The sequence below is a fragment of the Sander lucioperca genome, chromosome 21 (genome assembly GCF_008315115.2).
Source record: "Sander lucioperca isolate FBNREF2018 chromosome 21, SLUC_FBN_1.2, whole genome shotgun sequence".
Lineage (NCBI taxonomy): Eukaryota > Metazoa > Chordata > Actinopteri > Perciformes > Percidae > Sander > Sander lucioperca.
The window spans coordinates 26312773-26333884 of record NC_050193.1 but is presented as its reverse complement, the minus strand read 5'-3'; the positions used below and the strand labels follow the sequence as shown (position 1 = coordinate 26333884).

At 40.6% G+C, this 21112-nt stretch overlaps 1 protein-coding gene across 5 annotated transcripts; it reads left to right on the top strand.

Moving 5' to 3' along the window:
• Positions 1–962: 962 nt before the first annotated feature.
• ppp1r1b (protein phosphatase 1, regulatory (inhibitor) subunit 1B) lies at positions 963–20278 on the top strand. 5 transcript variants are annotated; one of them, XM_031319081.2, is made up of 5 exons: positions 963–1425; positions 13110–13199; positions 14315–14390; positions 15616–15745; positions 18044–20278. In XM_031319081.2, the coding sequence occupies exons 1-5, from the start codon at positions 1315–1317 to the stop codon at positions 18237–18239; spliced, it is 603 nt and encodes a 200-aa protein (XP_031174941.1). In that variant the 5' UTR covers positions 963–1314; the 3' UTR covers positions 18240–20278. The 5 variants fall into 5 exon arrangements, with proteins under 5 accessions (XP_031174941.1, XP_031174939.1, XP_031174940.1 ...); XM_031319079.2 differs by having other exon boundaries at positions 964–1425; positions 15616–15753; positions 18046–20278; XM_031319080.2 differs by having other exon boundaries at positions 965–1425; positions 13110–13193; positions 15616–15753; positions 18046–20278.
• The last annotated feature ends 834 nt before the right edge of the window (positions 20279–21112 follow it).

Here is a 21112-nt window from a genome sequence, read left to right as displayed (position 1 = left end):
GAATGTTCAATGTGTTACTGGACTCTGTAAACGCCAGTTGCACTTCCAGAGCGCCATATACACCTTGACCTTCCTCTCTTTTCTGCCCACTAAGCCCCTGCAGCCACCTCACTCTTCCTCCACCTCACTCTTCCTCCTCCTCCTCCTCCTCCTCCTCCTCCTCCTCCACCACCACCACCAATCCAAATATCTCCTTCATTCCGGCCCATGCCAAAGCTCAACACTACCCTGAGGCCAAATCCACTGCTCGTCACTGTCCAAATGCCTCTGCTATATGAATGAAATAACAGCAAGGCTGTGAAAATAGCACTGGAACTGCCCTTCTCTCAATTCCCTTTACTTTGCCATCAACAATCTGCTTCCTCTCTTCTTCCCTCTCTACCTCCACCATTGTCTGTCTGTATTTTCCATTCAAAGATCTTGATATTCCATTTCCTTTGTTGTTGTTTTATTATTAAGTATCTCATTTGATTTGTTCATGCAGTTTGCAGTTTTAAAAACATTTTAATGGGATTATTAATGAATGTCTACAGAATGGAAGACAAATGGACATTTCGCTGTAACTGATGAGGCATTCGTTGAATATCATTGGTCATAGCATCACATACCCTGCCTAATAAATCTAGTGATGTGAGTAGTATGAGCTTAGCTGCTGGATCCCCATGTACATCCCCCCTCTACATACATCTCTCTTCTTGTTTATCCCTCCTTGCACTCCCTGCTCCCTCCCTCTCTCAGCATAAATCTCTCATTCACAAATAGAGGCCAAAAGAGGCTCAGCTGATGTGATGAGATTATTTTTTTCTGATTACAAATCAACCTCAGCTTAGATAGCTAGAAAAAAACACAGCCGCTTCCCCTCCACCCTTCGTTACATCCTTTTTCCTCTCCTCCCCTATTTGCTCTGTCCCCTCCCCTCTCTCCTGATATCCCCACCTTCTTTTGGACCTTGGTCCCTCCCCTCTCCTCCACCCACTTCTCTCCTCCACAGCCACATCTAAGGACATACTTCATTCACTCCAGCTGCACAGGTTGTAAAGGAAGGGGAGAAAGAGTGAGAGAGGGAGAACCGGAGATATAGAGAAGTTATTAGCAACTGCTGGAGAGAGGAAAGAGGACAGGAGGTGAAAAAGAGAAACTGTGTTCAGTTTATTGTTTTTTCTAAGAGAAGAAGAGAGTAAGGGTGTGAAGGAGTGAGGCTGGAGAGAGAGTGGGGCTACCCAGCAGTGAGAGGTTCCATTCAGGGAGGTTATAGTGATCTTCTGCAGCATTCCCTCCTCTCCGCTGGGAGTCAGACCCCCAGGATCCAGAGCCATGGAGCCCCATGTGTCGACCGAGGACGAGGGGGAGCCAAAGGAGAGGAAGATCCATTTTGCTGTGCCGGCCTCTGTGCCCACCAACCTGGACCCTCGGCAAGTGGAGATGGTGAGCAGGTGGTGGACAGATTGGTGTTTGCCCTGGGAAAAATCTATTTCTTAGGATTCTGAAATTTTGTTTTATCTTTAGCTCTGACTTGCTTTTAAGTGTTTCACAGCTGAATTTCTTATGGACCAAAATCCCCTCTGCCTTCCACCTAGTTTCAAGCAGAGGGGTAGCATTGTTTAGTGTAGCTATGAAGTGCTGTACTATAACTGGCCAAATGTCTCCCCAGAACATCTTTACTCTGCATCACCTTTTCTCTCTGCCTCGTTTCATTTTTGACAAGTCTTGCAGGGCCAGGTTTGCTGTGTCTGCCTGCCACACGTTTGAGAAATAATGATGACATTTCCCTCTTGCTGTTTCCTCATGAGATTAGTGCCTTGCGGTCTCATCTGGACCTGTTTAACAATGTGGCATTGACTTGAAGAGTCATTATCTTGCGTATGAAGCTCTTTTGTTACGAAGAAGCAACAAATAGCCCTTGACATTTTGTTGCCACTGTTAATAATTATTTTTTTGTCTTTGGCTGCTTGTCACTTTCTGCATGTGACTGATCTTTGTAATCTGAGTTTTTGTTAGTACAATCCTTCAATCTTCCTTTCCCACAGAGATGTCTAATGACTGACTCAGCGTAGCCTGTATCATTCTATGAAATGTTTGAGCTCCTTTTTTGGTGGGACAACTCTGATCTTTCTTTTTTGGCTCCAATGCTGGTGGCTCTTATTTTAGAGCAGGGGAAAGTGGGCCAAAGTAGGAACCGTTTGGTGCTGAGGTAGATTGAGGCCAATGGCTGATTCCTCCTGAGAGCTCGAGGAGGGAAGGGGCAGGAAAGCAATAGAGAGATGTGCAATATGAAGGAAAGCACAGAGAGAACGACACAACCTAATCTCTGGGTTCACCTGCCTGGGGTCAGCTCCCTCATTAACTGTCCCTGTTTCACAGTTTCCATTAAAGAGGCTTTTGATGAACTAGACTGGCTTGCAACCATGCTCCATCATTTCCCTGACTGATTATCATATAAGAAGAAGTTTGTTTGTTTGTTTGTGAGAAAGTGTGATAATTGCACTTTTCTTGGTACTTTTCTTTTTAGGCTTTTCTTGAACCAAGTGTACATTTCTTGCCTGACACTACCAGCTTTTCACATAATAATGTCGCAAAATGAGTTGTTTCATCTAACGTTTTCATTTTACACACTAATACTGAACTGTAAATTGAATGACTTGCTGAAATGGAAATGTTTCCCAACGCTTCACTAGACTTCCACATACATGTACACGTAAACACTTGCTCTCTCCATGTCCGCCTCTTATTTTCTCTCTTTCATGTCCTGTCATCACGCTCTTATCCCTATCATCTCTTCCAAGAAACCACAGGATATCAATCTACCATATGTGAGCTGCTCCTCATATGAAAAAAAAAATATCTCACTTCCTTCTGTTTTGGAGAGGACCTTATTGCTCAATCACCTTATGGCCAAACAGTGATCAGCTATATTTAGGCTTGTTGGCTGGCTCTCATCCAGCAGCCTGGCCTTACCTTCAGATAGGTTGTGTGTGCTAAAGCTGCTGTGTCAGCTTGGTGCTTCTGTTCTGGACACCAGTTGATTCAAACACCTATGTCACATAGATGTTTCAAGAGCATGACAAATATAAAGCTTCAGGCTGTTTGTTTGTGATTGTGTGTGCAGGTGGATAAATGCTGATTGTTACAACAAAGCAAAAAATGGGGAGTATGGGAAACCGAAGGGCGTATAGGGGAGGATGTGTTTATGTGTGCTTAAAAGCAGATAGTATCTACCCAAGCTGATGAATGTCTCCAGGGACATGTGGGTGGGCAGAGGTAACAGTTAACGACATTCATTTAATTCCCTTCCCCTCCCACAGCAATTACTGTCGCCCACAAGTCCGTCTTTGCTAATGAGTTGAATGAGTTGCAATGACTATACCATTCTTCTAAACTTGTTACACAACCGGTAACTCCTTACTGTTCTTTCTGTTGGCATTTAAACCCCAAAACCGCTATCGCCTAAACTACCAGGGCCTTGTTACTATGGAGACTGGTTGCACAACTATGTCGCCAATCTAAAAGGTCAACTTTAATGGACAGCCCTGTCTGTCTGATAGGTTGTTTACATCAGTGCAGTTACATGTTTGTGGATATGTATATGTGAATGCTCTTTGACGGGTTGTGTTAATATGAGAGGCACTTTCATACAGCCCATTCAGTGAAATATTGCACATTGTGGGAGAAAACAGCAGTTATTTGTATATGCCTCAAAGGTGTAAGATATTCTTACCGGACATACCTATTTGTGAATGTTTACTCCGTAAGGAATATATAAGGAATATATTCTACTTTGTCTGCAAGTTCTACCATAAAAACCCTTACGTTTTGAGACATGTGTTGCTTGCATCTTCTTCACTACATTAAAGGCGAATAGGATTGTGTTTGCTGTGTTCAAAGCATTGAAAAAATACCTTTTAAAAATTAAAAACTCTCAATTACAATGTCCAGGTTACTCAGTTTAATCCACTGACTTCACTGTGAACACATTTCTACCAACCTCTGAAAACAGTCCTCAATAGGTTCTGTTCATTCTCCAAAACAACCTGAATGTCACTAAAATAAAATTTGATCACACTTCACTGCCAGATGTTTTCCCACTCGTTCAAAGAAAATTTAAGTTGTGTAAGCCATTTTAATTTAACATCTATTATTAAGCCCTCAAATGCCTTGACCAGAATTTTTCATGAACACATTTGTCATCATATTTCCTTTTTTGTTTTCCAATGCCATCCCTGGCATATCTGAGTATATCTGAAGTTATGTTATGCTCTCCTATCTTCTTGTAATCCTCCTAGAATAAATTATTTTTTAAGATTATCACTTTTTAGTAATCTTTGAGAGGTCATGAGCAAAGTTGTGGTTGTCCGCAACATGGCGAAAGCACATGGCTGTGTTTACCATCCCTACCCCCACTCCACACACACGCACACACACCAATCCTGCATGCTTTGCAAGTGATGTAGGGTAATGTGCGCCATGGAAGGAGATTAGGGTCATTGTGCAGACACTGCATCCCTGATTCCCTCCAAGTCTGCCTCCCGGTGGACTCAAAAAGCAGAAATCTCTCTACATTTCTCCTCTCTCAACCCAACTTGATCTGGTCAGCTCGTGTTGATCCTTTGAATTGACAGCAAACTCAGAATATCAAAGGGAATATCAAAGGGTAGGAAAGGGCATCAGTCTAAATCCTTCCAATGGAAAACACTTCCATATTAATCTATATTAAACCTAAAGGGGTTATGGGGGGCATGATTTAGGTTCCCCTGCCACACCCACTCTCCCCACCCCTCTTTAACCCTCCCCAGTCCAGTCTCTGGGTTAAATGTCAAACAGTGACCTTTGATGCAGCATGTTTTTGTAGGTAAACATTAGCAGTCTGGGGGACTGTCAACATGCACTACCAGAAAGAAAATACTGCTGAATAGCACAAAGCATGCTGGGACTGGGCAGGACAGTGCAGTGATTTTCCCCTTGCATGTGAACTGTCAGTAATGTCGCTGTAGTGGTGTGACTCAGTTTGCCCAATCACATGATCGGCCGAATACATGAAAATTATTCTTATATTGGTTTAAAAGTTGCCTACTCAAAACAGTTAGTTGATGTTTGTAGTGGCAAAAACTAATTTGGAAAGAAATAATTTAAATAAGATAAATTGCCTTGCTGGAAACCACAGATTGTAATTACAGTTTGGACACACTCAATGGACCTCTGTCTTCTGTAGGCTGTGTATGTGTTTGTTCCTCCCAGTTTTTGACAGTCCGGGCGTTTTGTCATTAGTTAATGACTTGGAAAATAGAACATAAATATTTTCATGTTCTGTATATGTCTAAAGCAGTTAAGCACAAAGTGTCCATTCATGTTCCTATTCCACTTTGTTTTAGCAGTCTATGTGCACAAAAGCCTGTTTATTCCATTCAATTATTTATATTCTATTATCAAAATCATGTTGTCCTAATGATTATATTAACTGAACAATCTGCGCCATAATGCCCAGAAATCACAGTGCACCTGAACCAACTTTTAACCCTGGCTATATAGCAACAACAGCAGTTATCATATCTGGATGAGGATTAGAAAGGAAAAAGTGGCACAGCAGGGGGAGAATGGGGGTGGGGGATAAGGGCTTACCGGATCAGGAGCCGACTTGTAACCAAATGCTGTGTCAGATATCAGTAGCCTATGTTCTATGCAACTGGAATCTGGACCCTGAACTGCACCTTTGAGCTGCCTTCCTCCTTTCTGATTTTACTTTCAGTGTCAGGAGCTGGAGTCCCTTTCTCTCACCAAAGAGCCAACGGATGGTCAGACTGATCTAGGCATGAGGAGCACTGAGGCGTGACTCAAAGCAAATGGGATTGGTCTTGATCTCTGTTTCATCAACACAGAGAAGACATGGCATTATGTTATTGCTGCTTTGCCTGTTGTAATCTCTGATTTTCGTCACAGCGGTTGAGACATTTGTTTTTCATGTTTATCTGCCCACAACTTAATGGGCTTACAGAGGCACAGCAGGTCACCTTCAATGTGTTAAGGGGGAGTGTCCCAAAGCAGAAACAAGGTTATGCACAATATTACAGTAACACATGGTTTGTCGTACTTAAACAAAAAAACTTGGAATTTACGCAATCAGATGATAAATTAAGGTGTTTTCAGATTTCAACTTAATGCTTACAAAACCTGATTTTAATCGTAAGTGATGCCTTTTGCATCCAAACAATCTTTTCTTCATGTATCACCTGTGGGTACATATGACGTTGCAAATGAGTAACTATAGCTGTCCTTTGTTTGTACCTGCCTGTTGACCTCCGGAACTGGTCTTTGTCAGTTGCACAATGTGACTCACTAAATTTGAGTGCATGAACAAAAAAAAGCAGATTTATGGTGTTTGTAAGCTGTTCGAGGTCCATCGTCTCTGTGAAAGCTTTCATTGGCATCCCCCCTGTTGTCACCTCACCCTGTGTGTTGCTCCAGTGTGCACTGTGACCTGGCAGGTGGCTTTCTGTCACTCATTAGACATAGGCACATAATCTCCTGTGTTGAGATGGTAAACCTTTCTTACAACAGAACAACAGGCCAAACCAGCAGTTAATTACACACATGTTGGGGGAGTACAGCGAGACAGAGGAGAAGGAGAGAGAGGGGGGTGGTTGTCTGAGTGTTATATCATTCTGCCAGTGGGTGCAGCATAATTCTATTTCCTATTTTTGGGGTCATTGGAGAGCCCCTCCAGATGCTATCTCCAGCCCATCTGTTTATTCAGTTAGCCAGTGGTGGGGCCAAAGTTCACCGCAAGAGTGTTATGTGAATGTTGAGAAGCAACATGCAGCAGCCTCACTGACTTATGGGAATTCAATGATGCTGTTCATTTGAATAGGAATGAGCACATGTGCGTATCTGACAGACCTCGGAACTCACTGAGCTGTAGTTCGGGTTGAAATTTGCGTAGCCACGTCCTTGACCCTCTTTGAAACATTTGGAAACTTGACAAGTGCGTGGTACTTATTGAAGCCTTGTGTCAGCTGCCTGGCAGCACTGTCTGTTAATGATGAGTATAGCCTGAATGTGTCTGACAGAGCTGTTTGTCACATGATATATCTGATCACTGGCCTTTGGTTGTGTGTTTGTCATGCTTATGGAAACATTTTGTCTGCCAGCTTTATCAGGAAGGGGCAGAGTGGGCTGGTATTAGGTTCAATCATGACAACAGCCAACAGTCTGTCCAATTATTTGAGCAAAACACAAAACCTAAAGAATCTAATTCCTAAAATGTCAGTGTGGATATGCTCACAAACAAAACAGCAGGCAGAGATGATGATGTCAAATTAACCACGCTGATATTTTGCATCTTGGAGCTCACAAACCGTTCCATGTGTTATTTTTTAGCCTCCGTCCAAAAAAATCTACAGAGATACAATCAACAACACCTTTATCTTTGTATTTATGTAATTTGCTAAACCTGTTTTTCAACACCAATTGTGCTCTTGTACTATTTGCAAAAATGGATTAATGTTTTACATGTCTGGAATGGTTAAACTTGAAAGGTTGATGCAATTTTGTTCCACCATTTGTAAATTGAACTTACCAAACATTTCCAACAAACATATCTGTAAAACATGTGTTTTTTTTGTCAAAAACATATCAGCACTAGAAATGTAACAAAAGAAGAAAAACACTCAGCTCATACTGAGAGGGATCATTTTTCACTTTATTGTGTTATTGAACTCATTGCGAGATTGCACTTACACCACATGGGGTTCTGCCACTTCATTTCAAAAGGCTCACAGGGGGTCATGGCCCAGAGAAAATGGCAACATCATGCCTTTGTTTAATTGAGTTGCTCTTCAGAGTTCAACCAGCTAAAGATCACGACAGCAGAGACAGGGAATAAAACTGCAGCAGAGTAGATGGACAGAGATGGTCTCAAGAGGAGAAAGCAGGAACTTTGTATTCAGTAGACGTACCTGAGGTTGTAAGGAAGAGATGGTAATGACAGAAAAACTGGAGGTGACGGAAATTGTTAGGGTGAATGATTTGCTGCCCCATGGAGTTAATTTTCTACAATAGAATTAAAAAGAAATGAAGAATCACAAACCAAAGTGCCATGCAAATATACAAGTGCTTATTTCTGAGTGATGTAGTGGCATGTGCCTGTGGGCAGATGCCATAACAGAAAATCAATCTTGTACAAATCCATATCTATCCATCCGGAGCTGGGTTACAGCTGGCCCAAGAGGGAGAGAGTTAGAAAAGCTACATATGAATCTGAGTGATGCCCCCACCCCTGTCAGAGAGAGTTGACACACTGCTTAATAGGATGGCCCAATGTAATGCAGTGCTACTGGACACAAGAGATTTAAGCTGACAGGGAAGAAGATCTGAGGTGTCTTTCTCTCTGTGTTGTTGTCTTTGCGTTGAGGCCAGATCTGCACAGCTGACTCCCCTCGAGATGCTCGACTGTTAGTGCTGGTGCGAGGGCCCCAGGGACCCCTCCGATCTAGTTTATGCTGTCCTACTGCTGCAGCTTTTTATAGGCCCAGCCACGAGAGCACCGGCTAAGAGGATGGCCTCTAAAGAGCAGACCTATATCAGCCGATCTGCACCCAGGCTGCTACGCAAGACTGTGCTGAGGCAACACACACACATACCTGTGTACAAATACACACATGTGCAGAGTCAATATTTACCAATGATTCATGTACGCCACACAGCACAGAATAAGGTATTGGAGTCCTATTAGAGTCATTCTTGGCTACTTAGCGTTCTTGCCTCTAATTACACTTGACAGACTTATAAAAATACAACTCTTAGATAATACGATTCTCAAAACATACCTCCAAATGGCTTTATGGATGTTTAAAGATATTATCAACAAATCAATGAAAGTAGGTATATAAAACCATGATTGTTTGATTTAAACTTAATAAGAGGGGATTACATCAAAAGACATAAATAACGTTGTTCAACAAAGTTAATTTAGCCTAACAATCGGCAATACAATGAATCTAGGCTTCTCTCTTCCTCTTCTATCTGTCACACAATGCAGAGTCAGCACATTATTCAAATTCACTCAACAAATTTAGATAAACTGAAACATCTCATTTGCTACGATCCATTAGCCAATGTTTTTATTGAGACCAAAGTTCTGTGTGAAATCTAGAGAGGTGGTGCTTCCTCTCAGAGAAGCCAGCAGACATACACCTGTGGAGCCGCTAAAAGGCCACAGCAGAAGCCTGCTTAGAGCCCCTGCGTGCAAGTCCACAGCATCTCAACTGATCTAGGTACAAAAGCAATGGCTGCCGGCAGAGGAGAGGGTTTGGGAGATTGGAGTCAAGGGGTTTAGGGAAGTAGAGGAGGGATGAGGGATAAAGCGTAGCGGGAGTAATCTCACACACTGTGCCCCAGTGTGTGTGAGGGAGTAACACACATATTATGTAACTCTGAAAGAATGGGGTTGGTTTTAAGGCTGGAAAATTACTAAAGTCACTATGCATATTTATGTCATCTGGCATTGCCAATGTCATACAGTAGCACGTCGCCGCCGTCACCATCACTGTCACCACCACGTTGTGTGTGTGTGTGTAATGTGCATAAAAGAAATATACATCTGTGTTTGCTTGCTACAAATGCATTTATGTATGTATTTTCATCTACTTTACAACCTGTTTTATAATTTACCTGGGAGGTGGACTCTTTTTCCTGGTTTACGAGGTCATGTCTTGGCATTTCACAAGACCACCATGATGATTACATGATGACATTATGAGGACAGTCATCTACACACACACACACACACACACACACACACACACACACACACACACTGCATGTGAACACATTCAGGTAAATAGATCATCAGATTTACAGATTATGCTTCTCAGTGATCTCAATTATCCCACACAATCATTTTACCTTCCATCTATCTCGCCGTATCTATTTTTAGCTCCATCTGAATAAATAAACTGGACTCTGTAGTTTTCTAGTAATATCTTTTCCTGCAACTGTCTCTTTCAACACCTTATTAGATGTCATTGTAAGGGGTGATGAAATGGACTTCAGACAGTATGAACATTTTTTGCTTTTGTTTCATAGTTTTCACTATGGAGACAGAAAATAATGGTAGCTAAAGGTCCAAGGCCTTGGACATTACATACATCACTCTGGAAATATGTAATGTGGAGCTGATAAATGTTATTCTTTACATATTAGCCCTGTGAATTTATCCATTTTCCATTAATGTAACACAACCATACCTTAAGAAACAGAAGTAGGACTTAAAGAAGTGGCAGTTAATTAGGGCTACAGCTAACAATCGTTTCATTATCGATTAATCTGCTGATTATTGTCCTGAGTTGTTGATTAAACCGTCTTTAAAATGTCTGAAAATAGCAAAAAATTATCAAATGGTCAAATATGACCTCATCAGATGTCTTGTTTGTTCTGACCATTCCAAAACTGAAAGACATTCAATTTACAATAGTATATAGAATATAAAACAGGGAAAATCTGTGAATATTGACAATTAAGAAGCTATAACTTGGAATTTTGGGACATTTTTGCTTGAAAATGACATTCACCATTTAAATTATTGTAGACCTGTAAGAATTTGTTGGCATGGATACCTTAACCAGCAGAACCATTAGGTTGTCCCTTAAACCTACCTTGCCATAACCGTACAAATACAATGTCTGCATGGGGGGACATTATAGGACCAATCCAGTGGTTTTCCCAGTTTATTGGCTTTAATGCCACAGGACTCAGGCTTGGTCATGGCAACATCTGGTGTGTGCTCTCTGTTGTGGGTCTCTGTGTGAGACACCTCAGGCTGCCCTGCAAGGCTGGTAGCAGGTGTCAGGCTGGCGGAGGCAGCAGGGTTCACAGCATCATGGAGCCCCAGGCCGCCACACCTTGCCAGGGGGAGATGTGTGGGAGCCCCTGTGGATGTTCCCTGCCAGTAACGAGAGAAAGAGAGATCGAAAGGACAGCCAAGTCAAAAGTAACTTAATTTCAGTTATGATGCATTCTGGCAATAGAGAGCAGAGGGGGAGAGTGAGGGAAATGTCACTGTCAAGGAATGAAGGATGGACATGGAAGTAAACAGGATAGAGGAAGCAGAGGATCAAGTGAGATGGAAATGAGAAGTGAATGAGAGAAAGACGGATAGTGTGAGAGAGCCAGGGGAGACAGGACAGCTGGAAGTTGCCTGACGAGATTAAAATGTCGGGTGTCATAAATAAGGGTAAAATCCTCATTTGATTACTGTTTTTACCCCGCGGCCCAGCAAGCATCTGCTTTGGCAACGTGTGCCTCACAGTGATGACGCACACCTCGCTTAACAAGACGTATGGGAAACCACTACAAACACATCTCACTGTATTGAGCAGTTTAACGCTAAATAGAGCCAGGCTACTTAACTCTTACTGCGATGTTATGTTGTGCCGTAAACAGTGAAGGTTCATGCCATGGCCAAGGTTGGCTTGCTCCACAAAGGACACTTTTCAATACCTTGTTTGTCTGGCCTGCCAAGTCCACTTAGCTCACTTAGCTGCACTGCTTTCACTCTCGGCACATTTGATCCAAAAGCTAGTTTTATAGATGTCAGCTAAAGTCAAAGTATTGAGCTCTAGATGTAAATCTTTCTTTATTATTTCATTATTATTATTAAAGTGATGTGCCACCCCAAACTTTTTGAGTATCAAACAGTTACTTCCTGTTTGCTCTAAAGGTGGCTTGTAAAAAGTTTGCAGTTTGATCCTTCAAGCAGATCAGAGGCTGTTTTAAACTTGAATTAGTCTTTTAACACAAAAATAGCAAAACATCCAGAGAAACTTCTCAAACCACTCCGGCAGCATAATGAACGTCTCTGCTGCAAACCTCTAAAGGGTGGCAACTTACAATTATTTTTATCACTGATTAATATGTACACTATTTGTCTGATTAATTGATTTATTTTAGTCATAAAATAATCATAAAATGCCAGATCAGAATTCCCAAAACAAGTTCCAAGGGGCCAAAACCAAAAGATAAAGATTACAATTCACAATGATATATATCAGAGAAAATCAGCATTTTGGCATTGATTAATGACTGAAAGGATTAATCAATTATCAAAATAGTTGTTGATTAATTTTCCGTATGCTTATATTTTTTGCCAAAATACAGCTAAATACAAGACTTGTATCCTAGTCATCATACACAACCCTGTTTAAAAAAAAACTGTTTTTAAACCTTGTTGATTTATACTCAAACGATTTTTGGTGTAGTTGCCTTTAAAAGGACTAAACTGAGTATCAGTCTCAACCGTGTTGTTGTCAAAAGAAATGCCAAACTGTAAAAGTGCAGTCCCACAGGCAGGGCACCATATTGGCAAGCTGGAGGGGCATAGCCTGGCATTTGTTCCCACAGGGACAGAGAGTTCACTGTATACAGTGACTTCTACGAAAGGTGAAGTGCAGACCGGCAGTCCGTCTGGCTGTCTGCTCTCAGACCGACAACAACCTGGTTTGAGCCTCCAGAAAACAGTGTGTGTCGCCGTTGGAGAGGGAGACTGGACAGCGTAGGGGAGTGTCTGGGCTGATTGCTGAGGCTTATTTAGTCTAAATTCCACTTTTCCATGGTCCCTCTGTCTATGAGGGTGTATACAGTATGACCATGTATGGTGCACTCAAGTGATCAAACACGCTTGTGTGTTGTGTGAAGAGGTCATTCAGTTCAATTAAATCCTGTATCAAAAGCTTTATCACTCTATAAATGCTGGATACTTTGAAACTTGAGCAACAAGCATGAATTTAGCTTCTGTTCTGCACAACATGCCTTTCACTGTATCTGTGATGTGATACATAGATATGAAATCAGTAAGTTACATAATGAATCTTCCTCTGCTCTACTGACCATGGCATGTGCTCTGACCTGACCACTGGTTGACCTGTCAGCCAACTGGGCAGCAGCACTGATGAAGGCAGCAAGGCCCCAGCATGCCCTTTACCAGCATAAACTGTCAATAGCTTCCATTTGATTGATAAGGCTTTGTGCTGAGCATTATTAATAATACAGTGTCGGACAGTTTAATTATTAATTTATTTATGTCTGCCCTTTATGTTTGTTTGTGTGTGTGTGTTTGTTTATAGATCCGGCGCAGGAGGCCAACACCTGCCACACTGTTTAGAGTAGCCGACCAATCATCTCCTGAGGATGATCAGTCCACCCATCAGGTAAAGGTGAATTCAAAACCTTTGCTATAATAAGTATCTGTGCATTCTCATCTGTCCTCTTCACTCAATCCCATGAACTAAAAGAATCACCCACCCTCATTTTGGAGTTATGTATTTCATTGTTAAACATCATAATGCTTTGTTTTTATATTATCTGCTGTCTGCCTCAAAAATATCAACTCCCAACTGGTATTTACTTTGTAATGTTATAACTTATTTAAATCTGCTATCCTTTAATGTGTCCATCATCACAAACTCATTGTGTGTGGTCAACCATTTTCAAACCCAAAAAAGCATTTATTTAAATATGTTTGACAAACAATTATCCACTGAGGAAAACCATAAGATGTGACTGAAAGATTCCAAAAAAACAGGTAAGTGAACCCTGTGATAAGAATTTTTTGTTGAATTTTAAACTCTAGTAAAGAAAGTGTCGAAGAATTACACATGCCATGCAGTACTTTGGGGAAGTATTAACACCGACGGAGGAAATAAGTATCCTGGCAAATATTGACGCTTCTCGGTAGCTAAACCTGTCCTGCAAATATTGCGTCGCATAGCTGACGAACACATAGTGCTAGAAATAAAGGTAGTGTAAGAAAGAAAGAACTTTTTAATATGATGTGGAGGTGCAGCCATGAAAAACATGGCATTTGGGGTTTGAAGATGTCTGTCGGCTTCATCAACTGTGCCACTATGAATGAAATGTGCTATATAATTAATTTGCCATACCTTGCCTACTTCTGTGAAGTTTTGGAACAAAGAAATATATGTGAATTCTTCAAGCCCCCCTCTACTAGAAAATGTTTATTGTTTTGCGCATTGTTTCTTCACTTGGATGATTGACCTTCACTTTGCAGAATGATGTACGGTATATATCTGCAGAGTTTGACACTAGAAGGCTTGAAGTCTCCAGTCAGTGCACATAATGAAATAGAAGACATCTTGTGTCCAGAAATGAAAAATATTTGCATATTCATAGATTCTGGATTTTTGAAGTGGACTAAAAAAACAAACAGTATCAGGAGTATTTTTATGTCTTAAATCCTGTCTGGACGGGATTTTTAAAGAGAAAGTTATATGGAAAATGTGGGGTAATGTTTCTCTCTCTTTGTTTGCAGTGGGTTGTAGGAGAAAACGGAGTGCTCAAACCAAAACGTGTCAATCCAAATGTGTATCAACCTCCATCACTCAGAGGTAGGTGTGAGCAGTAATGGTACTACAGGTGGTGGTTGTGTGGTGTGATTCATCCTTGTGTTTAAGTCCTTTTTTGTTTTACCGTGCTTCGCTGCAGTCAATTTCCTTCTTGCTTTCCATGCTTCATAATAGCAGACAAAGGGGAAAAATGCATGTGACAGATGGGTAGATATGCATTAAGAGCCTTTATTTCTTTTCTTTCTGCGTATGTGTGATGCGCATAGTCATTTTTCTTACTGTACAATCTACAACAGGATCTGTATATTTGTGTGTGAGAGAAAGGGAGAAAGAGAGAGATTAGAGTGTGACAGCTGTGAGACACTGAGTGTGAGTCTAGGAAAGTCTGGATCATCCAGGATTACAGTCAGTTGTGTATACAGCTGTGACACACATACACAGACATGAACACACGCATGTAGGCAGGATAGAAATACATGCATGAACACAAACATGTACACTCTTTTGTGTGTTTATGCATGTGGCTTCCTGCTTGTTGCATGTGGTCCTTAAATCAGCACAAATCTACTTAACAGAGCTTGTCAGCAGAGCTTCATTTAATGGGAATTTCTGGGTGTGTGTTGCATGTCGAGTGATGATATAATGAGCCAGGAAGCCTCATTACTGCATCAGAAATATGTCCTTCATCAGCTCCTACACAGAGAGTGGAAGAGAGAGCCACCTCAGAATAACTTTTAATTACGTAACCTACCATAAGATAGAATAAGTGACCTGCCTTAGTGCCGCACTGTGTATCTGAGGGTGTGAAAAAGAGAGAGAGAGAAGTCAAGGTGACCCAAAAGAAGTAAGAGAAGGGTCTGAGTCAGCACTGCTAGGCGAAAGCGCTGAGATGGGCAGGCAGTCGAGGAAAGAAGAGGGTACAAACAAACAGATGGGAGAACAGGGTGAGAGTAGAAACAGAAAACAACAGCAGAGGCTCAAAATATCAGTGTGGGATACTGTTTTGCAGTTGCCTGCCTGTCTGTCTGTCTGTCAGTGCATGTGTTTAATTGGCTTCCTGCCTGCCTGGCATGTATTCAAAAACCCCTGTGAGGCTTGATAAAAACTGACAGTGTTGAAGCGTGGTAAAACCAAAACAACATATCCCTCTATTCCTGTGTCCATGTGTTTGTGTGGCCGTCTCCCTGTGTGTGTGTGTGTGTGTGTGTGTGTGTGTGTGTGTGTGTGTGTGTGTGTGTGTGTGTGTGCTGTGTTTACCTGTGTGTAGCTGTGCAGAAGATGGCCGAAGCCCATATGCAGAGCCTAGGTATCTACCCCTCTTTAGAAGACCCTTGTGAAGAGGGGGAGGAAGAGGACCACTGGCAGGGAACAGAGGGAGAGGACACTTCTCCCACCAAAGCTGCTGGTGAGAGGGAGGCTCTATGTCAACTGGCTGGGAACACAACAGCAGGAACGCTGCACACAGTGGCAGCAAGGACAATATTGTTGTTGTTGTTGTTGTTGTTGTTGTTGTTGTTGTTGTTGTTGTTGTATTACAGACAAATACACTCTGTGACACTTGAACACTGCTTTAAACAGAACCGCTGACATCGTGCCTTGATTATATGGGCCTGGTTTGGGTGTTTAGTTTTGTCGTGTGTAATTTTAGATATACATGTCAGATCAGATAAATCAGATAAATGGTGTGATTGAAACATTTCCAGCACAGCTGCAAGGAGAAAACAAAATGTAACTTTAAATAGATTTTCATGTCACAACTCAGATTTTCTATACCGTTTTACTCATTCCAAATTTATTGGAGTAGTAAAAACAAACACAAAATCTTGAAAATCATGGAAATTGGTATACTGAAAATGAAAATGACAATCGTATATCAGAAATCATGCAGTGGGCATCACAGGCTGGTGATCAATGCAGTGTAAGATTATCTAAAGGTGTATTTTTCCTTCAGGTTTGTGTGAATGGTTTGCCCTTTTCCTTTTATATTTATCCCGATTGTGTCTGCAAACACTTTGAGATTTCAGGATTAATTTGTCTCTCATCATTGATAATCCTCCTCAAACACTGATTCTTTGTTACAGTATGTGAGACAGCAACAAGTTTCAAAGTTCTGCATGATCAAGTTTGTATTTAGGTTGACTGCAAGATTGACTGTAAAACAAAAGTAAAGTAGGCAGATGCAAACGGGCAAGAAATATTACAACTTTTAATCTGCTCTGAAATCATGAAAACCCTATTTTTTCCCGCTAGAACAGTTATGTTCTTCTCAGAGGAAAAGTAGTTTTCAGGGTAACTTAAGCTCCTCTGTGGGCCGACCAGCAGCACAGATGAAGCTTTGTGCATTGAGAGACATAGAGACATATTGGCTTTCTGTCTTTCGCCCCAAATCTGTCAGAGGGCACACTGCAGCTGGCTCAAGGCCTGGACACAACACCTATACCAGACAGAGATGTCAGACAGGATTAACAAGCACACAGAGCAGGCTGTCTGTGCTGATCCTGCTCTGTATTCTACTCCGTTTCCTCTTCTTCTATTATTTTATATTTAGAGTATAAAACCTTTTGACTGAGTTTGAGTTATGTGAAGCAACAAAATATCTGTGGAAGTTTGATACCCAGCATTAGTAAAAATTAGTACACACATCTCAAGTTGAAGTGAACTTTTTTTTGCATATACACTCACAAATTGTTGTTTTTTAATCTCCAATATATCACATGAGAACAGTGGCATTTTATTCAGAATTATTGCTTTGTCGGCACAGATGACAGGCCATCTCAATAAATCCCTTTGAAACACAAAGTACCCAAGTAGGATGTTGAAAGATCCTGGTTGGGTCCTTTGATAGAGTTCATCTGCTCTTTCAGTCGAGCGACCCAGTTTGGGCTCGGCCTGTGTTATCACAGACAGAAAACAAATCAAGGAAAACAAGTTATTTAATCAGGTATGTCACAAAATTGACATTTGATGAAAAGTATACACATTTCAAAAATAAGGACAGTCTCCTTCTCAGTCTCCTCCAGTGTGTTTATGAATTTGGTTTGAATCTTAAAAAGGAACACACAGGAATTTACTACAAAATTCAAGTAAACTCACCAGAAATATTACTATTTTGCATTAGTATATAGTACAGCCTGTTCCTGGGGGAAATTTGCTTTCATTTCTGATTTAAAGGTCCCATATTATACTCATTTTCAGGTTCATACTTGTATTTTGGGTTTCTACTAGAATATGTTTTCATGCTGTAATGTTCAAAAATCACATACTTTTTCCCATGCTGTCTGTCTGAATATACCTGTATTCACCCTCTGTCTAAAACACTCTGTTTAAGTACGTGTCTCTTAAAGCCCCCCTCCCAAAAAGCCCAGTCTGCTCTGATTCAGCGTTTCCTGTACATGGATGACTGTACAGCACTCTGGCAGCACTTTTTACCAATATATTTTCTACCTTTAGTTGTTTTTGTTGAGCTACCAATCAATTAATTGACTAATTGTTTCAGCTTTACTGTCAATCCTAGTGCCTCCTGCCCACCAGTCATCTCTTTCACCAGAATTTACTCCACAAGCATTTCAATCCATGAAGAAAGGAGGCCCTCCATAGGATACTTATGATATATTGATATCAATGGTTACAATTACCAAAAGCAAAGTTGGTGTCGGGAGTTTACTGCTCCTTTTGACATCAGTTTTTGTCTCCTCAGATCACCAAGAGACGCCAACTACCGAACAGTCAGGCAAGTTTTCCAGCGTGAGAGAGACGGCCAGGCAGATCCAGGCAGCACAGGAGGAAGAGGAGGAAGAGGAGGACGAGGAGGAGGAGAAGGAAGATGTGGAGGAGGAAGAGGGGGACAAAATCAAGGGTACAACAGAGAAGAAAAGTCGGGGGAATTACTGAGAGAGAGAGAGAGAGAGAGAGAGAGAGAGAGAGAGAGAGAGAGAGAGAGAGAGAGAGAGAGAGTTTGTGAAATGGTTAGAATCTGAAGAAGAGATGAGGAAATGGGGGTGCACCTTCATGAAATGTAACATGAGAGTGAGCAAGGATCTCTGTACTACTTCACTTCACCTCTAAAGATTGGAAGGTAAAGGTGGAATAAAGAGAGGACAGAGAGGGAGTTTGTGTATTAGGAGCCAGCCCCTATGAGCAGGTGAGGAATGATCTACTAACAGAGCATGGTAACTTTGGCCCAAATGTCCCTTTGTTTGTAATGAGAGTGGAGGGGCCAACAAGGTCAACATGACCAAATACCCTGTAAGACCAGTCCTCCCTCTACCTTAATGCTTCTGCACAGAGCTAAATGTTCCTTTTAAGAGGATACTAATCACCAAAATATTTACACTCACATGCATATAAACTCCTTGGGCACATTTTTTTAAACAAAGACTGTCTCTTATACGACTCGTTCAAAAGTACATGAAAGTCTTTAAATGTGTGTGGTATTTGTTCCACTTTATTTTGAAACATCATAGTTCTAATGAAGAATATTTCATGTTTGGCCCTGAGATTAAATGTGCATGCACTGCCATCTTGTGGTAGAAGGTAGAAATAACAGGTTTAAAGTGATACTCCAGCTATAGCTACATATTTTCATGGAGTTTTAATGCTATATACGGTAGTTATCAGTGTTTGTGGCGGAGTCTGCCATTCTATTGAGAGTTTCAAATTAGTTAGGGGATTCACAGAAAAACAATGCAGCATGTAATCCCAGATTACTGTTTTGTAATTGTATCTCATTTATATCATATTTTTGTATTTGTGTTAAATTACCACATACTGAAATTGTATGGATTATAACCTCTTGGCAGCTTGAAAGGTGGCTTAAAAAAAGAGAGAGATGTGGTCAACTTTAATTCATGTTAGCTATAACTGTAATACAAGTTTTCAAGGCCTAAAAAAGTATAAAAACACCCACTTTGCAGACCATTTATGTATCATAACCTGCTTATAGTCTGCCCAGTGCCCACCATCTGAGTCACGCAATCTAGAGTCAGTGAATCTATAATAAAAACATAGATATTGAAAATATTTGTGGTGGAGTATCACTTTTTGTAAGACTCAATAAAAAGCACCAACATGCTTTTTTTAATTGTGTTAAATCCATGAGCAAGTGAGAGTGAATGTGTGTGGTTATTTCATACCACACTTTTCATATTTGAGTATACTTAAAAATGAATCATTAAAGGGCAACGCTACCTCTAATTTGTTTGAAATAACCGTTGCCTCCACACATCACACATTTGGACTGGATTCATTGCGAACTGACACCATGTTAAGAAGTCAAAAAATGTAAATTTAAATCTAATACTGTTGACTCATTTTGGGATTTCTCAGTGCTCACAGATTCCTTTTTGTATGTTAACACTTTTCTATTGTCATCTTTTTGATTGTATGTCATGGATCTGTTGTAAGAGCTATTTTTCTAATCTAACATCCAGTGTATTACTGTAGTAGCTCAGCTCTGTCTTGTTTCTACTGTCTGTTTTCAGCTCACAAGCCTAAAACCAGGCACTGCAGTTACTGTACTACTGACATTTGAGCAAAACTGTCACTGTGCAAACTTTCTGAAGTCTTTTTACCACTTAGTCTCTCCTTTCTCGGAATCAACAACAATTTATAAAAGTTTTTAGACAGCATCTAATTTAATTTCCAGGAGGAATAAATCTTTGTATCATCTGGGCTGCAGTTTGTATATAAATACTGTGTAAAACTTTGACCTCTGACCTGCCCAAATAGTGGGATGACTGGAGGAGACTCTGCAGCCGACCCTCTCTGTCCACCTCCCCTCTCCAACCAGGTCAAAAGAAACAACCATTGAAAAACATGTATGAACTCTTATGCTTATTCTGTCTTTATTTTAATTTTATTTTTCCATTCTCTTGTTTCTCAATGTGATGTGGTTGTTTTAATGTGAGCAACAATAAAACTATCAAAATAAACAGTCTTTCCTTTTCTCCTTAAAACTCTGATCTGTATTGTGTGTGTGTGTGTGTGTGTGTGTGTGTGTGTGTGTGTGTGTGTGTGTGTGTGTGTGTGTGTGTGTGTGTGTGTGTGTGTGTGTGTGTGTGTGTGCTGCACAAACCCTTTACGTAGCCTATACTGGCTTAATTAGTACTGTGAAAACCAAACCGTTCATTTAACATACTAAAAAATGATCACCATAAAATAAAATATAGAAAAGATTAGATTTGTTGCATGGATTTATCACACTTTTCTTTAATTTCATTATCATGAAAAACAAAACAAAAAGTCCTTTCATATGCACTGTAACCAGAAAGTAGTTAATAACCCACTTTTATAGATGTAGGGCTACAGAGGAAGGTAAACTCACATAAAGTTATATTTATTAGTTAGGCCTATGAGGTCTAATAAATGTCACTATTGTATTCTGCTAAATTAATTAACCCCTATTAAAGTTTGTGCTGTTAAAAAAAGTTCCAAGAATAGCTGTTAAATAACTCTAAGTAGGCCAATGATAATTTTTTACAATTTTGTTTTTGATGGATTTAAATATTTTGTAGTGCACAGGTGACATGTAATATGTTTGTAATATATTGTAGGTGTAATACATATTGCTAAGAACTTGTTTGAAAGCTTTTATTAATAGCATATTATATATTCTAACGAAACCGGAAGTACAATTGAGTTTTTTCTCTTGCCTTTTATACGCGCCAGTATGACCAAAAACATGGATGTATTAAGAGAACTAAACCGACTCTGGTATAACCGAGACGGTAGCGTCCCGTGATTTTTGGCGTGTTGATTTGAGACAT